This window comes from Abramis brama (genome assembly GCF_963993115.1).
Source record: "Abramis brama genome assembly, chromosome: 3".
Taxonomy (NCBI): Eukaryota; Metazoa; Chordata; class Actinopteri; order Cypriniformes; family Leuciscidae; genus Abramis; species Abramis brama.
The window spans coordinates 14,564,608-14,587,542 of record NC_139965.1 but is presented as its reverse complement, the minus strand read 5'-3'; the positions used below and the strand labels follow the sequence as shown (position 1 = coordinate 14,587,542).

Genomic DNA, 22,935 nt, shown 5'->3' with positions numbered 1-22,935 from the left:
GGCGCTTTTTTTCACACCAAAAGTGAAATGAAAGGCCTGTTCACACTGTTAACAACGATATAGCTATCTGAGATAACTATGATATATTAGCATCTACGCCAGCTGACGATATCGTTCTGTTTATTCTATGCGCGTGCTTGTTTGTTGTTGCAGGATTGATTCTGATTGGTTGTCAATGTTTTTATCGTTCATCAGCTGGAAAAAAAATCAACTATTCTTTAATATTGAGAACGACCTGTCATTCTGGACTGCAGAAGAAGAAAGTTCAACACTTCAGCAATAAAGACTAAAAAATGAAACACAAATGTGATGTTTATCTAAAGTCACTTTTGCTTATATTAGTTTGGTTTAATTGGATCATCGAATGTCAGCAGCAAAGACATAAGTGAGATTACCGGTAAATACATAAAGTATGTATTAACATTTAATTATTGCAGGTTTGAATTTGAGAGTTTTTATTCATTTTGAGGAATACTGAATGTGTTTTTGTGCAAGTGAGATGAGTAAATGCACGGTCACATTTAGTCTAGAACTACAATATCCATCATGTTCATACACACACGCCTCTGCACTTACGATTTCTCTCAACATGTGGACAGGACAGGTGTCAGTCAATAAATGTGAAAAAGTAACTCAGATATTAAATTAATGTTATATATTGTAAATTAAAAAGTAATGCTTTACTAGTTACTTGAAAAAGTAATCTGATTATGTAATTCATTACCCCCAACCCCGTCTAGGACCATCTGTATTGACCGCAATAGAAGCCCATTCCACTGTGTATAGACTCGTGCTGTCAGGTGTTTGAGCTTAGTATGAGGATTTCTTAGTTTGAGAGCCAGGGTCTCCTTACCCTTCCTCAGTTGACCATATGAAATGTTCATGTTATTTAGTGTACTCAGCCAATATATACATCATGTAAGACTGCATATGTGTTTAAAAATAAGCATTTAAACTGTGGCACTAATTTGTAGCGTTGACTGAGAGCAAAGTTTGTTTTGACTCATTTTATTACACGACACCACGAATACACAGAAACTCAACAACATTATATAACGAGTAACAAGTAATATAAAAAGGTCAAAGGCCAACCAGGCCTGCATTTTCAGATAAATTAATGAGCCTTAATGTAACAGCGAATAAAATGAGAACATTTTTTTTTCCATAAATTCAGAGCGTTTTTCAGTGCCAAGTGTAATAATGCTTGACTAAAGCAGAAGTGTTAATCAGATAACGTTTAAACAAATAATACTTTTGAGCATTATGATGATGATGATGATAATAAAACACTTATTTAGTGTTCTCGATCTTTACAGCATCATTTTGTACACTTTCTTCTTGGTTCTTTGCCACTGATTCAAATTGTTAAACATTCTTGCACACTTATGATATCAATCTGTGCACAATTTCTGTGTTTTCTGAGGCTGTGCATGTGTGTGATGAACTCGATTTAACCCATGCGGTAAGTGTCTGTAGGGCAGCCGGGCAGACGGAAGCTGTCAGGCACTGGGCTGTCTAATTTACAGATGATCTTGTAGATGGCCTTCTTCCAGCACGGGTCAGTATCCCGACCACTCTGTATGGCAGAGAAAAACTCCCTCAGGGCAATCTCGGATATCTCCACAAACCTCTCAGGAACCTGGAAAGCAGAAATGACGTTTAAACACGTAATTGAACGGTTTCACGCAGCACACAGATGCTTTGCACACACTGACCTGGTAATCATTGCTCTTATTGTAGTGCATGTTGAGAATGCGGTAAAGCTCGGTGTCTCTGCCCAGGCGGAGTGATCTTTCCCTGGCAGATGTAGGCCCCTCTCTGGCCGCCTGGCGGGCAAAGCGCTCCATCTGGATGTAGAAGAACTCCCGGAAGTTACTGAACCACTTAATCAGCTGGGAAGTGACACAGCGATTGAACTGTGAAAGAAAAGCCAAGTTAATTCTAGCATCTAACCCTATTTCAAAAAGAGGCTCTGTAATGAATGTAGGTCAGCATTAAACATTTTAGTTTTTTGTTTTTTTTGGAGACATTCTGTGATGTTTAATCACATACGGACAAAGCTTTATTATAATACACATGATCTCGTTGAAAAAATCCATTGACATGGACTCATAAATGTAGGAACATTTTCTGACTGCTCTAATTGATTCAAACCATTTCAAAGGGAAACCATGTCAGACTGCTGTATATAGGTCAGTGTAACTTTATTCAATAAGTCATTAGCCCATATCATTTGTGCAAAATATGCACACAAAAGCTATTCTACTTTGTGTTTAGGATATCTGAATGATGCTCACTTTGACATCAGGGAAATATGTCTTGAGAGTGCTGGAGCTGGGGTAGCGTGCGTAGAAGAACATGAGTTTGGCTTTCTTCAGGTGGCACGGAGAGAGACCTTCCTGAGAGTGTAGATGGTTAAGGAATGTTTGATAGCAGCACAAATACATTTATATAGTTGTGTGTATAATATCCACTACCGTTCAATCATTTTGGGTCTGTAAGAAGTCTCTTATGCTCATCACAGCTATTTGATCAAAAATACAGTAAAAAAACAGTATTTAGCACAACAGTTTTCTATTTGAAAATTGTTTAAAATGTAATTTATTCTTGTGAATTTTCAGCATCATTACTCCAGTCTTCAGTGTCACATGATCCTTCAGAAATCATTCTTATATGCTGATTTGTCACTCATGAAACATTTATTATTATCAATGTTGAAAACAAAAGTGTTGTTTTTAAATTAATAAATGTATTCATTTCTTTTTAAAACTGACCCCCAACTGTTTGTGTAAATATATTTTTTTCCCTTTTTTTTGTCTTCAAATAAAAGGATATTGATCCAGCGGCGAGATAGAGAGCTGCATCTCCTCCATCCCCCCCTCCTGCTCCGCCTCCCCTCATCCCTCCTTCTCTCGCTCTATCCGACGGAGAGGGCTCTAGCTGCCCCAACAACGGGAGGGGTGGGAACGCAGAGTTGTGCGAACGGAAGTCCATGAAAGATTCAGTCAGGCAGTCCTTATGAAGAGGCAAACTGGAGAGGGAGCGGGCGAAGAGATTCTGCATGGTGTAGTGAAGAAGGGGCAAGGGAACGGGGTTGTCCGGGGGATAAGAGGGCAAGAAGTGGTCTTTGCTCCTGGGGGGTAAAAGTGCCGGGAGAGGGGGCTGGGATAGCGGAGGGAGGCTGGGATTGGCTTGAGGGATGAGGACACTTTGAGCAATAGGCGCCCTCTTGTCTTGAGGACTCTTTGTGACAAGTGGCAACGCTTCCACCTGCTCAACCGCATGAGGTCTCGCCCTCCTGTCTGAGTTTAAATCCAACGGCATGCTGGTTTCTTGGGAAACAGTTGCGGATGTGACTGTCGAGGCGTCGGTTTCGGCATAGAGACGGACAACTCTGTCGATAACTTGAGCCACGACATTTGCGAGCTCCTGCTTTAGAGCTTGAGCAAACTTCTGCCCTCCTTCTGCGCTCTCCCACTCGCCCCGGACCAAACTGCATCCCAGCCACACCTGATCGCCATTTAACTCCAAGTCCAAGTCCACGGAGGTCTCTGGGAATATCTCGGCGTTGCCATTCCCGATGGTTTCGTTGTTTTTCTTAGACGAACAGCGCGGAGGAGAAAACCCACTGCTGATGAGTGGATCGTCGCTGTCGGAAAACATCTCCGCAACCTCATCGAGATTAATCGCCCCGTTCTCCTGTTCCTCGTCGCCTCCTTTCTCGTCATCCGCCTGGCCTCCGTAAACTCTCCACACCTTGCGCTGGAGTTCGAGAAGTTTCCCTCTGGTTTCCTCCAGCTGAAGCTTCAGTTCTTGTCGCTGTCGCTTTCTGCCTTCCCTGCTTTCCCTCCTGTTCCCTGGTTTCTCTCCCTTCCTCTCACCCATTCTAACCGAAGCTCTACTCTTCCTCCCTCTCTTCCCTTCTCTCCCCGTTTCTTCTTCGCTTCGAGCTGCCGAGTCCATCCTGGGTCTCTTAACCCTCGCGAAATCCTGCCCCCATTCGCCAGGGTCGGGAGCCGAGCTTTGTCCCCGTTCTCCATGACAGCGCTGAGATGAAGGGGTTGCAAACTCCCTCTTCCCAAACACATCCTCCTCCCTTATATCATCATCTACCAAAAGCCCAGGGAACAAGCCCGGACGCTGACGGAAACTACCCCACCTTTGGGACGCACTGTTGGGATGCATGAGAGGGGAGAAGAGCGGGTGGGAAGACAGGCTGCCGGGGGAAAATCGGTGGCTTGACGGGTTTGAATCTGGCAGGCTGTGATACAGTTCGAAGGGACACATCTGGGAAGGCTGCTGATGAAATCGATCCGAAGGGGAATCCATAACCCCCTTTTCCGTTCTGATCTGGTTTCAGGATCTTTAAAGAGAGCACAATTTGCTGTGAATAAACACAGAATCATAGACGAATACACGCAGCTATTTGGATCGGTTTTAAAATTGCTCATAATCCTCTCATTGTTATCGGCATCATCATAGTCTCTTTTTTTTCCCTCTCTGCATGTGTGCGTTATCTATCCGCTGACAGCTGTACCCTGTGTTTGTTCAGACTGTTGACTCTATTGCTCTCATCCTTCTTTCCCTCTCTCTCTCTCACACATACACACACACACACACACACACACAACACACTCAACTCAACACAAATACATGGATGGTGAGACAGTAAATATTTTAATGAGATTACTATAGTCCCAAAGCTCTGAATCTGCATTTTTACTTAATTCTTCAGACCTTTTAGTACTACTAAATAGTTTTGAGATAGACATACAGACAGACAGATAGATAGATAGATAGATAGATAGATAGATAGATAGATAGATAGAGTGATAGACATACAGTTAGATAGATAGATAGATAGATAGATAGATAGATAGATAGATAGACAGACAGACACATAGGCTACATAACTCATTTATCCTAAAATCAGATTAATGGAAATTACTCTCCTAAACTGACGTTTTCGCCTTTCCCTCATTGGCACAAATGCCACAGATGTCATCAGATTATAGCTCGAATTTAAAGCCGTTTAACTGCCATGGAAAAAAAAAACATTTACCAGATGGAAGGACAACACCCTCACGGATAAATTATAGAAATTGATTTGCCTTAATTACTCACACACTTACCAACTCGCCGTGAATAATATCGCAGAGTTCACGTCAAAGTTTTCTTGTTATTTGTTATGAAGACAGATTTCGCTCCTGCTCGAATACCGGCGCACGAGCGGACATTTGTAAACTCTGCGCGCGCGCGTGTGTGTGTGTGTGTCGCAGATTCATTAACAAATAAATAGATGAGCCGCATTTGACAAGGACAACCAAATACGCGGATGTCCCTAAGGTAAAAAGAAAGGTAAAATATTTTTAAAAACTTACAAAAGAGTCAGTTAAAACGCATCCCCCGGTCGGTCACTTTCCTATCGTATTATATGTCGGTCTTGTCGAGGTGTGCGTTGGTCACCGGGAGCATCAGCGTCAAACGCGCCACCGAGTTTCCTGTTATTGCTGTCGCTCCTGCCTCGCGCTGTCCATCTCTCATCCTCGCGCACACTATCGCGTGGTGATCAGCCAGTGGGCGTCGAGGCGAGGCGTGAGAGAGGGAGGGATGTCCGTCCGCTGCCCCGCGCACACACACACACACACACACACACACCTCTCTCTCTCTCTCTCTCTCTCTCTCTCTCTCCCACTCGCTCTCCACGTGGGGTAACTACTTGGTTATGAGCCTCCACCAATCAAAAATGACCAGATTTACTGAAATAATCTATAATCTGATGTACATATGGTGTATCATTGTGACTTTTTTTTTACACTATTGTTGTAACCGTTCTTGTTAATATTTACAATTTAAATAAATGTAAAATTAATAATCGATAAGGATCTCATTCAATGTAAAAAGCCGACTGGAAGTGAATCCAAAAAGCCCTAAATAGAATTTGCTCTGAACAAACAGTAGATAGATCTGATACATTTCTGATACATAGCTCCCAACAGGACTATAAAGTTCCCAAAGGGATAAAATGCCCCTTTATTATTAAAAGTTTGTTTAGCAAGGATGCATTAAATTGATCACAATGACAGGAAATATTTTTACATTGATACAAAATCTTTATCAAACAGAATATTCAATCCATCAAAAAAAGTTATCATAGTCTCTTAAAATTAATAAGCAGCACAATTGTTTTTAACACTGATAATAATCAGAAATGTTTCTTGAGCAGCAAATCAGCATATTAGAATGATTTCTGAAGGATCATGTGACACTGAAGACTGGAGTAATGATGCTGAAAATTCAGTTTTACCATCACAGGAATAAATTACATTAAAAAAAAATATTAAAACACTTATTTTATTTGGTAATATTTCACAATATACATTTTTATTAAAAGCAGCCTTGGTGACATTTTTCAAAAACATGAATAGCCTAAATCTTACCAAACCCCAAACTTTTAAGAAATGTAATAAAACAAAAACAAGTAGGTTTCTGATAAAGATGCGACATTCCAGGACTTTTAAAAAATGAAAAATGCTGTAAGATTTTGTTTTTCTAGTTGGAACATATTTGGTTCTTGGAGGATTCTTTTTTTGTTGTTGTTTTTTGCTTGCACTGGAATGTGTTCGGAGAGGTTCCAAATGATGATAGAATTCTAATAGGAATTCTGTACACATTCTTTTACAATTTTTTAAACTCTCTTTCGACTAATGACACATACCTATATTACAGGTAAAACTCGAAAAATTAGAATATTGTGCAAAAGTTCATTTATTTCAGTAATTAAACTTAAAATGTGAAACTAATATATTATATAGACTCATTACATGCAACGTGAGATATTTCAAGCCTTTATTTGTTATCATTTTGATGATTATGGCTTACAGCTTATGAAAACACCAAATTCTAAATCTCAGAAATTTTGAAGATTTTCATAAGCTATACTGAAATAAATGAACTTTTGCATGATATTCTAATTTTTCGAGTTTCACCTGTATAGTAACACTGACTGCAGTAATTAACTAGTATGTTGGAGAACCTATTGCAATTATAACATTTTTGTCTAAACATACTTCTGACTTAGAATCGATTGTTTTAATAGCCTGATATAAATAAATCATAACATAAATCTGAGGACATGAACAGCTCCGGGTAGAACGTCACGGGTTGCCATCTCATAATTACGGTAACGGTGTGAACGCAGCATAAGCTCGTAGTTTTGGTTCAGGAGGAACTGTAAAAGGCGGCTGCTGTTTGTTTGTGGCGTATCATGACGTGTGATACGTGGATGAGATGTGATGTCTGTGCGAGGAGGTATGGAATTACATATTTTGACATCCTATTATAGCATTCGGACCGAATGCATTGATTGGACGAACATTTTTTGACTTCCACAGAAGATATATGTACACATGTTTTAATATTTAGACCACTTCTATTATTGATTGCTATCAGGATGTTAGAGTTTCCTGTAAAACCTTCCGTTAATGATTTTTATTTATTTTATTATTACATATTTCCCCTATGAGACTGTATATGCCGAGGCCGGTATGAAAATGCAGCAATAAAGCTCTTCATAATCAGAGACTCCTCCACCCCTGAACGTGTGAAAGCTGATTATCGGTCCCTCCACTCCTCTTCATAGCACCCCTTCTCTCTTTCATTGTTTCCATCACTCCCTCTCTCCCCCACTTCACTGAAATACCCCTCAACCAACCAAACTGTTCACAATAACCAGTGGCTACTGTTGTTATGGAAACAAGAAATATGACACAAAGCCTTATTAATAAAAGGTGCTTGCGACTACAGAGCGATCTATAAACTAATGTAATTGAAATGTAGTTTGCAGATATTGGATAGATAGACGGGACATTAGCACAGCTCGCATACTTTGACAAGTGGCGTTGATGCAAATAGTTCCTGTTTTATTTCTAAATCCATTTTTTTTCTCTGGAACAAATGACAGTAAGTGTGCAACGGAAGTGTTAAATTCCGCATTCGACAATTCCTTAATTCCTTACAGTCCATTTGCACTGTAAACACACACACACACACACACACACACCTTTTGTAAGGTCAGGCTGAAAGGCTTTTTGAACTACATTAGCAACTCACACTGAATGCTTTGAACTGAAGCCAAATGACTGACAGCAAACAATATTAAAATGCATGAGCAATTCTAACAAAGAGCTATGAAACACACCAAAGGGACGTGGCCATTTGCGAGCAGTGTTTTAAAAATGCCACACGAATGTCGATCCTTTCAAACGGTGGGAGACTTATCAAAATGTCTCATTTGAATGAGTCACGATCAAACATATTGCATTATGAGTCCGTAATATGCACGGAATGAAAATGTGGTATCCAGCGGGGAGAGAGAGAGAGAGAAAGCAGGAGTGCAGATAGTCGTTTTGAGGGGGTCGATGGACAGGCAAAGTGTTTGCCCATTGGCTGCCTCTGAGGGAAAGTGTGTTTGAGAGAAGAGAGCACTCACACATTCAGCCTTGGGCAAGGTGACTGAGGAGAGACAGTGAGTGACAACTGCAGTTGAACTAGAGGATATTCAATCTGAAGGGACAGAATAATGAATCCAGTCCTCGGGAATTAGTACCACAAAGACGTAAAAAAAAACCCAGGGAAGACAAATACACACAACCAGGTTGAGAGAGTGTTTATAATACGTGAAAAAAGAGGATTTTAACATCAGGCAAGTTGATTAAATGGAAGATATTTTGAGATTATTGGATGAAAACTGCGCAGGATGAGCAATGAATTGGTCATTCCACCTTTGTCAGTATGAAAAATAATAATGCACATTATCTGTTTTCAAATAGATCTTCAGTGACCTTTACAATAAGGTTCAGTTTGTTAAAGGCAGGGTAGGCGATTTGTTGTTATGCTGGTTGAAAGTCTCTTCACATGATAGCAATCACTAAGTTAAGTGGTCTGTAGAAGGCGTAGGACCATAAAACGTTCGTCCAGTCATTGCATTGTGTCCGACAACGAGCATATGCTGCGTTCACGCCAGAACTACTGTAATTTGGAAGAGATGGAAACCCGTGACATTATACTCAGAGCAGTTTGTGACTCGAATTTATGCGTTTCACTGTCAACACTATCAACGCCGAAATGAATCTGCAGCAGTCGTACAGGGGTGCGTTTCCCAAAGCCAACGATGGTCGCAAGTTCTGTTGTTAAGAGTTGCAACCATAATTAGGTAACGATGCTTTCTGGAAACGCACCCAAAACGTTGTTTATGTTCAATATTATTGTAATGTTTTTGTGCTTTGAGACATGAGGTAGTTTGTGTGCGTTCATGTGTTTTGAAGGAGGCGTGGCTTTAGAGACGCTCTGAAGGGAGGGTGGGATCTCATGCTTTCAAAACTGGCCTGCTATTGCTAGCCTCTCTTAAATTGCCTATACCACCTTTAATTATATATTTTCAATTTGAATAGATTTCAAAATGTAATTTATTACTGTGATGCAAAGCTGAATTTTCAGCATCATTACTCCAGTCTTTATTGTCACCGTTGAAAATAAGTGTTTATTTGAAATAGAAATATTTTAGAAATCATATCTAAAGCATCCTTGTTGTATAAAAGTATTGATTGAGTTACTTACTGAACCTAAACTTTTGGAAGGTATATATATGTCAAAGGACTTTGTCAGGCCCCACCCATAAAAAATATTGTTTTGGGCCTGTGAATTTTATGGAGAATCCTGTAAAAATCTGCATTTTATCAGCTATCGGCATTTATAGATATAATTTGAGCACTAAATTTAACCGACACACCACTAGATAGTGGATCCAGCTGAGCCATGGCCACTGTTTCACCAGCTTTCAGCTAAAACTCCTCTTTACTGAAGCTCTGTTTTGAGTTTCTGCCTCTGACCTTGAGTTTCAGGAAACTGACTGCGGTAATGCACATTATTAAAGCCGTGAGTGTGTGCATGTGTCTTCAATGGATTGTCCTTGTCCTCTCTCAGCACCGCAAACATATTCTTTGATCTCTGACCGAAATGACTCTCACAATGCGGTGGAGAACCTCAGGAATACAATATAATGCACCGACTCGCTCTCAACCGCACACAGATAAGCTACCACAGACGCGAGAAAACGCGCTCGCTCACACACACTTTCACTCACTCTCCCTCTCAGTCTCTCCGCAGTACTCAGGTTGCAATTATCCTCTTTGGCTGGAGTGTTTTGATGGTATAATTGCCATGGACACTGAGGAGAGAGGGATTGGTGAGTGAGAGATAGAATGAGGGATGGAGAGGGGGAGAGAGGGACATCGAGAGCTGACACTCTCAGCATGCTAATGCCCAAACACACTCCATCTCCCCCCGTTTTCCTTTTTGTCACTCTCTTCATCGCGCGCGCGCACACACACACACACACACACACAGGTGCGGTAACCTCTCTCCATTCCACATTCTCTCCAGGAAGCCAAAACAGCAAATACACAAGCTCGCCGGGAGAGCGAGAAAACAACAGTAGGAGGGGAAAGAGAGGGATATTTTCCATCCACTGACAATAGAGATGATCCACGCTCATCCTCTCATCCCTCAGTTCTTTCAGCTATGTAATCCTTTTTGTCCTTTATATTGGTTCCTTCCCTTTACCCCACTCCAGAAAGAGAGCCAAAGTGAGAGCTACTCACGATGGCCCTAGAGATGTGGTTTTATCTGCGCTGATGTCTTGATCTAGTTTAGGAAAAACAGCGACACCTGGTGGTGTATTAAAACAACTGTGCTCAAACCTATTAAAGTCCCCTTGTACTCAATAATTGTATACATTAAAACTCATCTTTGATCAACAAAATTACATATTTTAAAGTTTTTTTTGCTTGAAAAAAAAAACCTTTATATCTTAAAATAGCTTGAATGTAACTTTACACCCTTGCTTCATTTAGTATACGGCGGTTCTATATGCAAATTAGCCCCGGCTCACTCACTCACACCGACTGGAGATTCACTGCAGTTTTAAGGAGAAAATACTCAGCAATGGTGTTGACTTATACCTTGGAAATCCAGAGTTCTCGCGAGAGCACAAGTTGAATTTGCTCAGCAAGTTTACTCTGGCGTCGAGTAATGATGCTCATTAAATATGCCCTTGTATCCGAGCTGCACCAATCACATCGGGTTATCTGATATAGGCGGGCCAGAGGCGAGCTAAACAGATGAAGACAGCGCTGTGACGTCAAAGTCAATAGTAAACATTGCAAGATGGCTATGGATGAACACCAGTTGTTTGAAACGGCTTTGGCCGCTACAATGAACGAGTTAGACTTGGCTTTTTATCTAAAAGAGGAACAGAAGACGGCGCTCAAATCGTTCCTTTACAAGAAGGGAGTTTTTGCTGTTTTGCCGACCGGATATGGCAAGAGTCTAATCTACCAGTTAGCTCTGCTGGTAGCTAAGCGTATGGGGCTTGTTGTGATTGGTCGTATTGTTATCCAATTGCGTGCAGTGAGATTTTCAAATGCACGCTTGGTGCCGCCCCTCGAGCTGGCCGAATTTCATTAGTCGATGCCAGACCATTAATCTTTCAGATTTAGGTCTGGATTTCCAGGCTAGTTGACTTATGAATTTGAACATGGTTTGTCTTAAAGCATATTAAAAACACCACGTAGACATATAAACAACATTAAAAGCTTGATTTTCACCACAGGGGGACTTTAAAGTTAACATGAGATGAAAATTAACCATATGAAAGGTGCACTACGTAACTTTTTTTTTGTTTGAAATCAACAACATTTTAATAATGAGTCAATACATCAATCAGTCAGTCAGGTTCCGGAAGTAAAATTTCTCCACATGGAAACTTATTTTTAACAATAACTTACCCTTTAAAGAAAGACCTACTGTGAGCTACGAGGTTGTAAATCGATAGTATTTGCTTCTTATGAAGCCGTCAACCCACATTATTTCAGCTTAGTTTTAAATATATATATACATAAGCTGTTAACTAAACAGTCTTTTAACTGTATTTTTGTCCAGTTTTCTAATACTTTTTCGCTTCAAATCAAAGTTTATAGTGTTGTGATTCACCTCGTAGCTGATTGGCTTGGTTCATGGCTTATAACACTTTAACGAAGACTTTTGAACACACTGAATATCCTGTTCCACCCTGAAATATCATATTACAAAAGTAAAATGGGTTGAGAATGCTTTTTTTATAATTATATTATATTTTAAATTACTTATAATTTACAAAACAGGCAGATTCCATTGAAAAGGCAATGTCTTCATTTAGACAACAGTCGTTTACATAACAGCTTCATTTACACAAAAGTTGGATTAAAGAAAACTGAATGGCCTCTAAAGACGTCTCCAGTTCCTTAGGATCAGACAGTATTAGATGATTATGTTAAAATAGTGTCAAATCAAGTAAAAATTGTTTGGTCTTACAATGCAGGGAGTGTAGTGCATCCATTGGACACATCCGTTTGGATGGTGCTACAAGTGTAACTATTTGGTGTGGGAGTCAAGTGTGTGTGTGTGTGTGTGTGTGTGTGTGTGTGTGTGTGTGTGTGTGTGTGTGTGTGTGTGTGTGTGTGTGTTGACCGTGTGGGTGGTCGGCGAGTTGCACTTAAGTGAAACCGTGGTGGAATTGTTTCATCGTGTGCGCGTGTTAGTCAAAACTCAGTTCATGAGGGTACATATGTGGGAGTGTGCTTGGGTATCCCAGGTTTGATGAAGCTTGAGTTAGTGTGTATGTGTGTGTGTGCTTAAATTGTTTCTCTATGTATTGTGGTCGTGAGTGGGAGTCTGTATAGATAGAAGTCTCTCCGCAAGCTCTAGGACTTCAGCAATCTTCCTCTTCACTGCTTCTCTCCTCTTCAAATCTACATCTCCTAGCGGGATAGAATGAGTAATAGAGAGAGAAGAGAAAAGGGTAGAACAAAGGGATGTAGTGAGCTTTAGTTTCCCCCTACCATTTAAATATTTTACATTGCATCCAAATAGAGCTAATTTAAAGCTTTGAGGAAAAAAACATTGCACGTAATGTCCTTGTGTTGAGAGCTACTCTGCTCTTTCCTCTCAAATTATTTAATCACACCAGGGTCATTCTGACCACAGCAAATTGCCATTTGTATGATTTAGGGTCTGTAACCTGTATATGGGGCCAGTTTTTCAATTTTATTTTTATTCAGATAATTCAAAAAACTACAATGTTTATTAAAACAGCAGTGTTTTGGTCACGCAATTTATAAAAACATTGCTTTTAAAAAAAAAAGAAATTAATACCTTTATTCAGCGAGGATATATTAAATGGATCAAGAGTGACAGTAAAGAGCTTTAAGGGGGTGTTCACACTCGTAGTTCGGTTCGCTTTGTTCGTTTGATAGGGACCCAAAAAAAAAAAACCTTTAGTCCTGGGCATTCACATTGGCATTTTTACACCGAAACTAAAGACACTGAACCTAAAGGCATAGGGATACGCTCACAACCTGATTGGTCGGCTTTTATTATGAAACAATGCTGTGCACTGGGCTACATGTGCTCGTTGTATGTGAGTAGCTACATATGATGGTATTTTGACCAGCTGTGAAGAGCTTATAAAATGTGTAAAGGAGTCAAAACAGAGACAGGAATCCCTCCGTCACACACACACACACACAGATCTGCTGTGAGGAGACGAGGTTCTGATGCCTGTACCGAACTGTGATGGGCAACATCTCGACTATGATGAGAAAAAACAGCTGTGCTTGAGCATTCTGTCCTATTTAGGATCGTATCTTGTGACATCATGTCCTGTTTTTGGTCTGTTTACATGTCTTTGGTTCGTGTTGCGTTCATATTTGAGTCGAACCGCACCAGAGTTGGTTTGGAAGCGGACTGAGACTCATCTTTTCTGCGTCTCGCTCCGCTTGTTTGGTGGCACCAGGGTTCAGATGGCAGCGTTCACACTTATTCAAATGAATCGCACTAGGGTTCGTTTTAATTGAACTAAACGTGCCAAGTGTGAACACACCCTAAAATGTTACAAACAGTGTTGGGGGTAGTAACACATTACAAGTAACGTGAGTTATGTAATCAGATTACCTTTTTCAACTTGTAAAGTAATGCATTTAAATTTACAAGAAAATATCCGAGTTACTTTTTCAAACAAGTAACGCAAGCTACTTTATTTTTCCCATGTATTGACTGACAACTCTTCTGTTCACATTGAGAGAAATCGTGAGTAAGTGCAGAGGCGTTGTGTGTATGAACATGATGGATATTGTAGTTCTAGACTAAATGTGACCACGCATTTACTCATCTCACTTGCACAAAAACACATTCAGTATTCCTCAAAATGACAAACAAGCCCAGCCCATATGAGAAGTAACACAACGCATTACTTTTCATAAAAAGTAACTAAGTAATGAAATTAGTTACCTTGACGCAATATTGTAATGCATTACTTTTAAAAGTAACTTTCCCCAACACTGGTTACAAAATATTTATATTTCAAATAAATGCTGTTCTTATGAACTTTATATTCATTAAAGAATCCAGAATTTTTTTTATAACAGTGTCCACAAATATATTAAGCAGCACAACTGTTTTCAACATTGATAATACGTTTCTTGAGCAGCAAATCATCATATTAGAATGATTTCTGAAGGATCATGTGACGCTGAAGACTGGAGTAATGATGCTGAAAATTCAGCTTTGCCAATACAGTAATAAATTCCATTTAAAATAGAAAAGTTATTTTAAATAGTAATAATTTTTCACAATATTACTGAGACTTTAAAAAAAGTAGTGCATCTATTTTGCATTTTAAACTCAATTTTGTGCACACTTGTTATAACTTCAAGTTAATTAGTCACACTGGAAATGGAAGGTGACGTCAAGCACATGCATTGTGGGATACTATATTCCCAACAGTGTGCTTCATTGAATACAGCACATATTAACAAAGGTAGTATTTCGTTTTTTGGGGATTCTGTGCATGCAGAAAATTTGCACAGTATATATCCTATACACTGCAGAAAAGTATATATATATATATATATATATTAGTATGCCATCACAAACAGCCTCCTTGTCTTACCTTGCACTCCTTTCATAAATATATCGACAGCCATCCTGTATCGTTTCACTGCTCCACTGTAATCACCCTCTCTCTCTCGTTCCTGGGCGGCATTCAGCTCTTCATTGGCCTGGTGCACGTAGCTCTCATCTCCGCCAGACTCAGTCCCGTTTGGACCCGTTAGAGGGACAGACAGGAGTTGAGCATGGCTGGGTGATCCGTACGGTTGATCTGAGGCATTGAATAAGATGGTTAGAGTGAGATTTGCATTTAAAAGAAAAACTGTGCAGACTTCCCTACCCTCTTTGGCACATGGGTCAAAAATAGCGAGGTCTGTATCTGAAAGCGGAGGCGGAGCCTTTTCTAAATGTTCCTCCAATCGAGAATCAAACAGCGAATCAAACTCCTCTAATTGGTCGACTGGAGAACCTGGAATTTCAAGTGAGGCATCTGGAAAATGAAGAGCAGGAATGGAGCAATTAGCCATGATTGAAATCAAATAGAAACAGGATAAAAGACGTGGATAACAAACTAACGTGTTGTAGCGTCTGTAGCAGCAGCGCATTGGTCTGTGCTGTTATTCTGATGTGTTGTGATGTCAGTGTCGCTCTCTTTTTCTGTCAGCTCCTGTATTTGCGTTTCTGCTTGTGTTTCAGGTGTGGGGCTGCTTTCCCTGTCGACGGAAAAGGCCTCGACTGCCACCTCTGGCTGGGCTAGATCTGTCAGTCTTGGGTTGGACTCCAGCTCCTGGGCCGGGATAGGAGCATCTCTCCCCGTCTCCTCTTCAGCCGACAGCTCAGCGTTCCTCTCCGGCAGGGGAATAAGAGGAGGAGGAAGACACGTGGAAATGGCAGCTGTCTCCAGTGGTCTCCTCACTTCTCCTCCCTGACAGAGGAAAAATGACCAAGCGGATTACCAAAAAATGACCATTCACAAGACAAATACAGCACAACCATGTCAGTGCCCGACTGCCCGTTATGAACTCTGATAAGAGCAATATTTCTTTTATGTTCCACCTAAACAACACCCGAGGAGGAGTAATTGATGTCAGTAATTGATGAACTATATGTATACACATTATCCTTATAATATGGGATTTTTTGGATGAAGTCTCTTAGCACTTAGTTCACATTTGGCATGTTTGGTTCGATTAAAATTAACTCTGGTGCGATTGCTCTGTTAGTGCGGTTCATTTGAATAAGTGTGAACGCTGCCATCCGAAGTGCCAGCAGAAATGATGAGTCTCGGTCCACTTTCAAACCAACTCTGGTGCAGTTCGACTGAAATATGAACGCAACACGGACCAAAGACATGTAAACGAACCAAAAACAGGACATGATGACCCTCACAGGCATCAGAACCGCGTCTCCTTACAGCAGATCTGTGTGTGTGTGTGTGTGTGTGTGTGTGTGTGACGGAGGGATTCCTGTCTCTGTTTTGCCTACTTTACACATTTTATAAGCTCTTCACGAGTTCTCAGCTGGTCAAAATACCATCATATGTAGCTACTCACAGACAACGAGCACATTTGTCCACAGCACACAGCATTGTTTTGAATGTTCGGTAACTTCTGTTGTGAAATAAACGTAATAAAAGCCGACCTAACAGGTTGTGAACATATCCCTATTCCTTTAGATTTGGTGTTAAAATGCCAATGTGAACGCTAACCGAACTAGAACTGTCACCTACGAGACACTGTTAGTCCAAATCCGATTATATGTGAATCCGATTGAAATCTGATCTAAATGAGTTAAAGGGTTAGTTCACCCAAAAATGAAAATTCTGTCAGTAATTACTCACCCTCATGTTGTTCCAACCACGCAAGACTCTCATTCATCTTCGGAACACAAATTAAGATATTTTTGATTAAATCTGTGAGCTGTCTCACTCCTCCATAGGCTTCTAGGCAATTTCAATTCTGCCGGTCCAGAAAAGTTAGTACAAACATTGTTAAAATAGTCCAAGTGACTACAGTGGCTCAACCTTAAGTTTATCAAGCGACGAGAATACTTTTTGTGCGCAAACCCCCCCCCAAAATAACGACTTTATTCAACTCTTCATTTTCTTCCGTGTGGGCCTCTGACGTGAGTTCACGAGAGCGCAACGACGCATGCGCGAGAACTGAGAAGATGACGCAGATGGGTCTTAATGTAGTGTTTAATGGTTCTAAAGTGTGCATTTCCTGGATGTCCGAATCGTGAGAAACCAACGAGAAAATGTAAAAGTGCCTTACCAATGCCGCAAAATTAATGGCTTACCTTTCACACTTTCCCATCAAATGATTGCGAGCGTCATCTTCTCAGTTCTCAGCCATGCGTCATGGCGCTCTCGTGAACTCACGTCAGAGGCCCACACGGAAGAAAATGTTGAATAAAGTCGTTATTTTTGCTTTTTTGCGCACAAAAAGTATTCTCGTCGCTTGATAAACTTAAGGTTGAGCCACTGTAGTCACTTGGACTATTTTAACAATGTTTGTACTAACTTTTCTGGACCGGCAAAATGAAATTGCCTAGAAGCCTATGGAGGAGTGAGACAGCTCACAGATTTAATCAAAAATATCTTAATTTGTGTTCCGAAGATGAACGAGAGTCTTGCGGGGTTGGAACAACTTGAGGGTTAGTAATTACTGACAGAATTACTGACATTTTTGGGTGAGCTAACCTTTTAATGTCCAAACTATTCAGATCCATTTTGTGTGTCCCGTGGCGCTTTTTCATTTTTCACTTTTTCATCGGCCCATTCTCCTCTGACCTCTAGCATCAACAAGGCATTTTCGCCCACAGGACTGCCGCATACTGGATGTTTTTCCCTTTTCACACCATTCTTTGTAAACCCTAGAAATGGTTGTGCGTGAAAATCCCAGTAACTGAGCAGATTGTGAAATACTCAGACCGACCCGTCTGGCACCAACAACCATGCCACGCTCAAAATTGCTTAAATCACCTTTCTTTCCCATTCTGACATTCAGTTTGGAGTTCAGGAGATTGTCTTGACCAGGACCACACCCCTAAATGCATTGAAGCAACTGCCATGTGATTGGTTGATTAGATAATTGCATTAATGAGAAATTGAACAGGTGTTCCTAATAATCCTTTAGGTGAGTGTATATCTATATATATGTGTCTTACCCTAAAGAAATCTTTGAGTTGAGGGCTGTTGTACAGGGCAGGAATGTTTGTAGAGAAGAGCAGCATGTCCTCGGTTGCTTTCCTCCGCTCTTCAATCACAGCCTCATCAAAACGCCCTGTGAGAGTGAGAGATACAGAGAGAGCGGTGAGGGACGTTAGAAAAGTACAAATAAGCCGACTAAAAGTATCAAGTGATAAAAATTAAATTCTTAAAATCCAGGTGGTGGGAAATAAAGTGACAAAATTGCCGTCTCAGCAATTCCGTTGACCTTACCAAAAACCTGCGCTCGTGGAAAAGGGGGAAACTCCTCTAGCCGCCTGAACAGGTTCCTGTGAGTGTACGCCAGCTCTCCGTGTAATTTCTTCAACTCTGAGTACCTCTTCCACACCACAACCTGCCAATCAAACCAACAATGAGTCCAATGCAGCTCCAAACATGTGTGTATGCAAACATACAGGGTCAGGGATGATCATACCTCTTTAACATTCTCCGGCTGTGTCTTTGATACAAACTGTGGAGAAAGAGACGGATAAGTTAAACCACAAGACACCAAAGGGAGAGGATTTGAAAGGGCTTATTATTTGAAGCATGAATGAGGAAGGGGATGAGATTTGTGCATGAGACACTGGAGTCACGTGATCTTGTTCCCGATTCTTTAAATCACGAGTTTCACAGCAAACCAGATACACAAACCGAGGTTTGTATTTATTATTAACCCTCTCTATGAGGATCAGTATGTATATTGTATTTATGAAGCACAGTTTATCAAAGTGTAAAGCATAAATATCTAGGATACCTGTAATCAATTCAAAACACAAAACTCAGATATCTGAGGTCGAAACTATGCCGTATCTATTATTCCTCTCTGTGATAAGGAGATGTAAATATGATCATGCAGAATATTATAGTGCTACTGACCCTTGCTGTTACTTTATATTCCGTGTGTCCTTTCTCGTGTGTGCGTGGATCTGTCACAGTGAAGAAGCGATAATATTCTTCAGTTTTAGACTTTCGAGACATCACTGTCAGAAATACGTTTAAATTTGAAATAACATAAATATGAGGACAGAATCAAGCGGTCGTGACAGGTACTGCGTTGGACTGTTGACAGTTTGGAAGTTACTTCCTGCTTTGTGACAGGCGCATGCGCAAACGGATAACGTCGCTACTTTTCAATCCCTTCAAAATAAAAGTCCTTCTAGGGAACGTAAAGATTTGTGTGTCTGTGCAGGGGTGATTCCAGGATTTTATTTAGGCATTTATTGGACCACACAGTTTTGTTCTAATAAATAAAAAAAATAAAAAAAGACTCTGTCCTCTTTTCATTCTCAACTGTGCCCCCCTCTTGACACACCCCCGTGTCTGTGGTGTCTTTAACGAATGTGCTGATGAAAGAACGAGTGTGACCCATAGACTGTAAAAAAAAGAGTGTGTAAAAATAGAGTGTATATTAGATACACATGATAAATCAAGTTTCAAATCTCTTTTAAAGCCTGCAGTCACTGCCCTCTTTTCAAAACTTTTTTTTTTTTTTTTTGCTGATGTAAAGAATAACCTAATTCTGTTACTATGAAAGTGCAGTGTATTTATAGCCTATTCAAATTATATCAAACCATTGTGAACCTGCCATTGTGAAATTATTAACAGATCTGATTATCAAAAATAAGCATTTTATATATACAGTGGATTCAGAAATTCTTTTGTTACGTTGCAGCCTTATGCTAAATGCTTTTAAATTATTATTTTTCACATCAGTCTACACTCCATACCCCTTAATGCCATTAAAGACACCTGATTGTGTGCCACTCTGATCATCTTCTAGGGACCCATTTAAAATGAACTAATTTTCACTCATCTAAAGTAGACTAGATGGGTCTTGTCACTCTGAGACATTTTGTCATTTGTCACAAAAAAGCAATCAATTCTAACTCTAAAGATAACGCTTACTTCTTTTCCTCATATTAAACCAAGGATGAGCTGGCCTCATTTAGGTGCCCAGCATGTTACCCATAGCACTGACATGCTCACCTCTTCCTTGTAAATGTTAATGGCCACCCATTGAGACGGCCAAGTCTGAGTAATTGCCCTCTGAGATCTCGAAGTCCTGGTTCTCGAAGTCCGGGTTCAGTGAGGGGGGAGATTTAGAGGTGCACAACTGTCCAATCTCAGCCACACTCCACACATGAGTATCAGATTTGATCTGATGGACAGGATCTATATCTATATATATATGTACTGTAAAGCAGTCACCTATATCACCGGAGATGATGATGGTGTGACGTAATGGCTAAGCAAGCAGAGCAATTAACATTTGAGTCACTTCGCATCATTAATTCCTTTGTCTAACGAGGACCTCATAGTGAGAATAAGACACAGAAATGCACGGTTCTCCAAATCACAAGTGACACCACACGCCTTACCGGTCCACGATAGTGTCATCACCCTGCTATAATTAAGACCTTACTAGTTCATTAGTGCCTTGCCACTGAGGTTATTAACACTTCCCCTGTCAAACATGAGGATATTTATGTAGATGATCAATTTTTACATGTTATATTATTGCAAATAACAGAATTGATACGGCTTCTGATGCACAGGTAACACCTTGGTGTGACCTTATCAAACATCTTTCCTACTGGGTCTGGAAGAGTCCCTTCCCTCGCACACATGTCTCTTCACCCTTTACCCTTTACCCCTTCTCCTGTACACCCACACGACCACCTTCATCATCCTTCGTGTGTTATGTTTCGACCAATAAGTTCTCTTTAATAAACCCCAGGTTCCCACCTTTGGTGCCTATATAAGCTTGTCATCCTTAAAGGCATCTAAAGGCAGTGTTTTTACAGTGCTGCAAGATGTTTTCCCCGTTACAGATGGTCGTGGCGACTCTATCGCTCTCTTTGCTGCTGTGCAGCGTCAGTTCGGCACCTGGAGGAGACATGCTGATCCAGCTGTTACGGTCTGAAGTGGAACCCAAGGAGAATGAGGTAGAACACAAGCTTTTCTACAGTTTGTTTTGATGGTGATGTCTGTGTGGATATAGAGAAAATAATGGTAAAACTTTGCAATAAAGTCAATGCATTGCCTAACAAAAAATAACAATCAGCAATACATTTGTTATCTATATCTATCTATCTATCTATCTATCTATCTATCTATCTATCTATCTATCTATATATATATATATATATATTTATTTATAAAATTGTATAACTTTTTTTGTTAGTAAAAATACAACTGTTTATTTTTCATTAATCATTAATTTGTTTTCTAAATATTTAATCAATGAAAATGATTAAAAAGGGCTTTTGACTAAACTTCGTTACTCAATCGTGAGTCACGCGCAGTTTGCGTCTCTGCTTGTTTGCAATGCAACAGTAAATAAAGAACTGGTTCTCTGTATAAGTACAGGATGTTCTTTACTCAAGAAGGCAAATGTTTTATTTGTAGTCGAGGCATAGGCAATATTAAATAGCCTGTGCGAAGCACTTCGACTTTAATAACATGAGATTTTGGCCAAATGACAGAAAAAACTGAGCGCCCACATAGTTACAGCAAACTTTATAATATAATTTGATGAAAACATAATGCTGCCTCAGATACGGATGTTCTAATGACGAACAAAAGTGTGTCCAGATAAAAACTTAGTAAGACAACTAAGCTTGGTTTTGGTAACATGTTAATAATATGATAACATACAAGTGTCTGACCATGTATAAAGCCACATTTTCAACTTTAAAAATTCGGTATTTAATTGTTTCAAATATATGTTTTTTTCTATATTTCGAAAAGTGGCGTTTTTTGGAGATAGGTTTCCGCCAGACAGCGACGCAATAAATTGTAAACTAACATGCATAAGTACTAAAGCAAGTTAAAATTAAAATCTATTTTTCTTTTTGACCTTGAAAAGCTTATGAATCTTCATTCTTTGCAGCTTCAGGATTTCTTTCGTTTGCTCCTTCTGAAGCAACTCTCTGAGTCGGCGGCACCTGAGGAGAAACAGGCTCGTGAAAGCATTGACGATGATCTCGACGTTCACAACGAAGTGGTTCGCCAGATTCCCCTCTCCCATCGAGAACGGAAAACAGGCTGTCGGAATTTCTACTGGAAGACCTTCACCTCCTGTTAGTCAACTTGCTTGGTATCAAATCTCAACTCAAACCCTTTCAACATTGGCATAATTGTGTAGGCGTCAATATTACTTGTTTTAGAGGATTTCTGGTCCTGTGCTTTATGCCCGTATATCCCTGTATCCCGGATTGTAATAACTAATCTATATTGTCTTCAGTTTCTCCTTTGTGATAGCCTACTATATACATTTACCAACAATGTTCTTAAAATTCACCAGCACGCATAGGCTATTGGTAAATAACAGCACCAGTAATACTATTCCAGTACAAATTGAAACTCTTTTTGTATAGTACTGATTTTTATGCACTGTATGGTATAAAATATTTGTGTCATGGGTACTATGGAGATTGATAGCAAGTGATTGAATGATTAAAGTTCAAATTAAATTGAACAAATCTTGATCTATAGGTTGTGTTGACCTTGCAACAGTGTGATTAGATTGTTAGTCCTCTGTAATAAACTGTGATCAGGGAAACTGTTTACGTGCGATTGGCTCTATGTAAAGTAATACAAAAAAGCAAACACACAACTTTTTTTTTTTTTTTTGGTATTTTTTTTCCTTTCACAGTTCATCGAAACAATGGTCAGTACAAAAACTAGAAATCAATAGACATTTGCTGTAAATACAAATGGATTTATAAAGCAGATTT

General features: G+C 39.9%; 3 protein-coding genes across 5 annotated transcripts; 1 reads left to right on the top strand and 2 right to left on the bottom strand.

Moving 5' to 3' along the window:
* Positions 1-992: 992 nt before the first annotated feature.
* On the bottom strand, positions 993-5,685 carry prox3 (prospero homeobox 3). Of its 2 annotated transcripts, none has more exons than XM_084109553.1 (5): positions 5,382-5,685; positions 2,836-4,363; positions 2,298-2,405; positions 1,716-1,916; positions 993-1,639 (listed from the first exon to the last, which is right to left on the bottom strand). In XM_084109553.1, exons 2-5 carry the CDS (start codon positions 4,327-4,329, stop codon positions 1,451-1,453), a joined length of 1,992 nt encoding a protein of 663 aa, XP_083965679.1. In that variant the 5' UTR covers positions 4,330-4,363; positions 5,382-5,685; the 3' UTR covers positions 993-1,450. The 2 variants fall into 2 exon arrangements, with proteins under 2 accessions (XP_083965679.1, XP_083965680.1); XM_084109554.1 differs by having other exon boundaries at positions 5,133-5,681.
* Positions 5,686-11,743: 6,058 nt separating this feature from the next.
* snx15 (sorting nexin 15) lies at positions 11,744-19,290 on the bottom strand. 2 transcript variants are annotated; one of them, XM_084107432.1, is made up of 8 exons: positions 19,073-19,290; positions 18,630-18,665; positions 18,428-18,548; positions 18,154-18,269; positions 15,562-15,910; positions 15,326-15,475; positions 15,047-15,256; positions 11,744-12,857 (listed from the first exon to the last, which is right to left on the bottom strand). In XM_084107432.1, exons 1-8 carry the CDS (start codon positions 19,172-19,174, stop codon positions 12,745-12,747), a joined length of 1,197 nt encoding a protein of 398 aa, XP_083963558.1. In that variant the 5' UTR covers positions 19,175-19,290; the 3' UTR covers positions 11,744-12,744. The 2 variants fall into 2 exon arrangements, with proteins under 2 accessions (XP_083963558.1, XP_083963557.1); XM_084107431.1 differs by having other exon boundaries at positions 15,047-15,475; positions 19,073-19,287.
* Positions 18,773-22,432, top strand: sst5 (somatostatin 5). Its single transcript, XM_084107433.1, has 3 exons — positions 18,773-18,851; positions 21,028-21,141; positions 22,089-22,432. The coding sequence occupies exons 2-3, from the start codon at positions 21,028-21,030 to the stop codon at positions 22,281-22,283; spliced, it is 309 nt and encodes a 102-aa protein (XP_083963559.1). The 5' UTR covers positions 18,773-18,851; the 3' UTR covers positions 22,284-22,432.
* The last annotated feature ends 503 nt before the right edge of the window (positions 22,433-22,935 follow it).

Bases quoted from the DNA above. Each gene is read 5' to 3' on its own strand.
- prox3 (XM_084109553.1), bottom strand. From the start codon at position 4,329: ATGGATTCCCCTTCGGATCGATTTCATCAGCAGCCTTCCCAGATGTGT. The intron at 2,406-2,835 runs ATATCCTTTTAT...AACCATCTACAC, and splicing joins TCTATCTCGCCGCTGGATCA to TCTCAGGAAGGTCTCTCTCC. The intron at 1,917-2,297 runs GTGAGCATCATT...TTTCTTTCACAG, and splicing joins CATATTTCCCTGATGTCAAA to TTCAATCGCTGTGTCACTTC.
- snx15 (XM_084107431.1), bottom strand. From the start codon at position 19,174: ATGTCTCGAAAGTCTAAAACTGAAGAATATTATCGCTTCTTCACTGTG. The intron at 15,476-15,561 runs GTTAGTTTGTTA...TTCATTTTCCAG, and splicing joins TGCTACAGACGCTACAACAC to ATGCCTCACTTGAAATTCCA. The intron at 12,858-15,046 runs GTAAGACAAGGA...CTATCCCGCTAG, and splicing joins ATTTATGAAAGGAGTGCAAG to GAGATGTAGATTTGAAGAGG.
- sst5 (XM_084107433.1), top strand. From the start codon at position 21,028: ATGGTCGTGGCGACTCTATCGCTCTCTTTGCTGCTGTGCAGCGTCAGT. The intron at 21,142-22,088 runs GTAGAACACAAG...CATTCTTTGCAG, and splicing joins TGGAACCCAAGGAGAATGAG to CTTCAGGATTTCTTTCGTTT.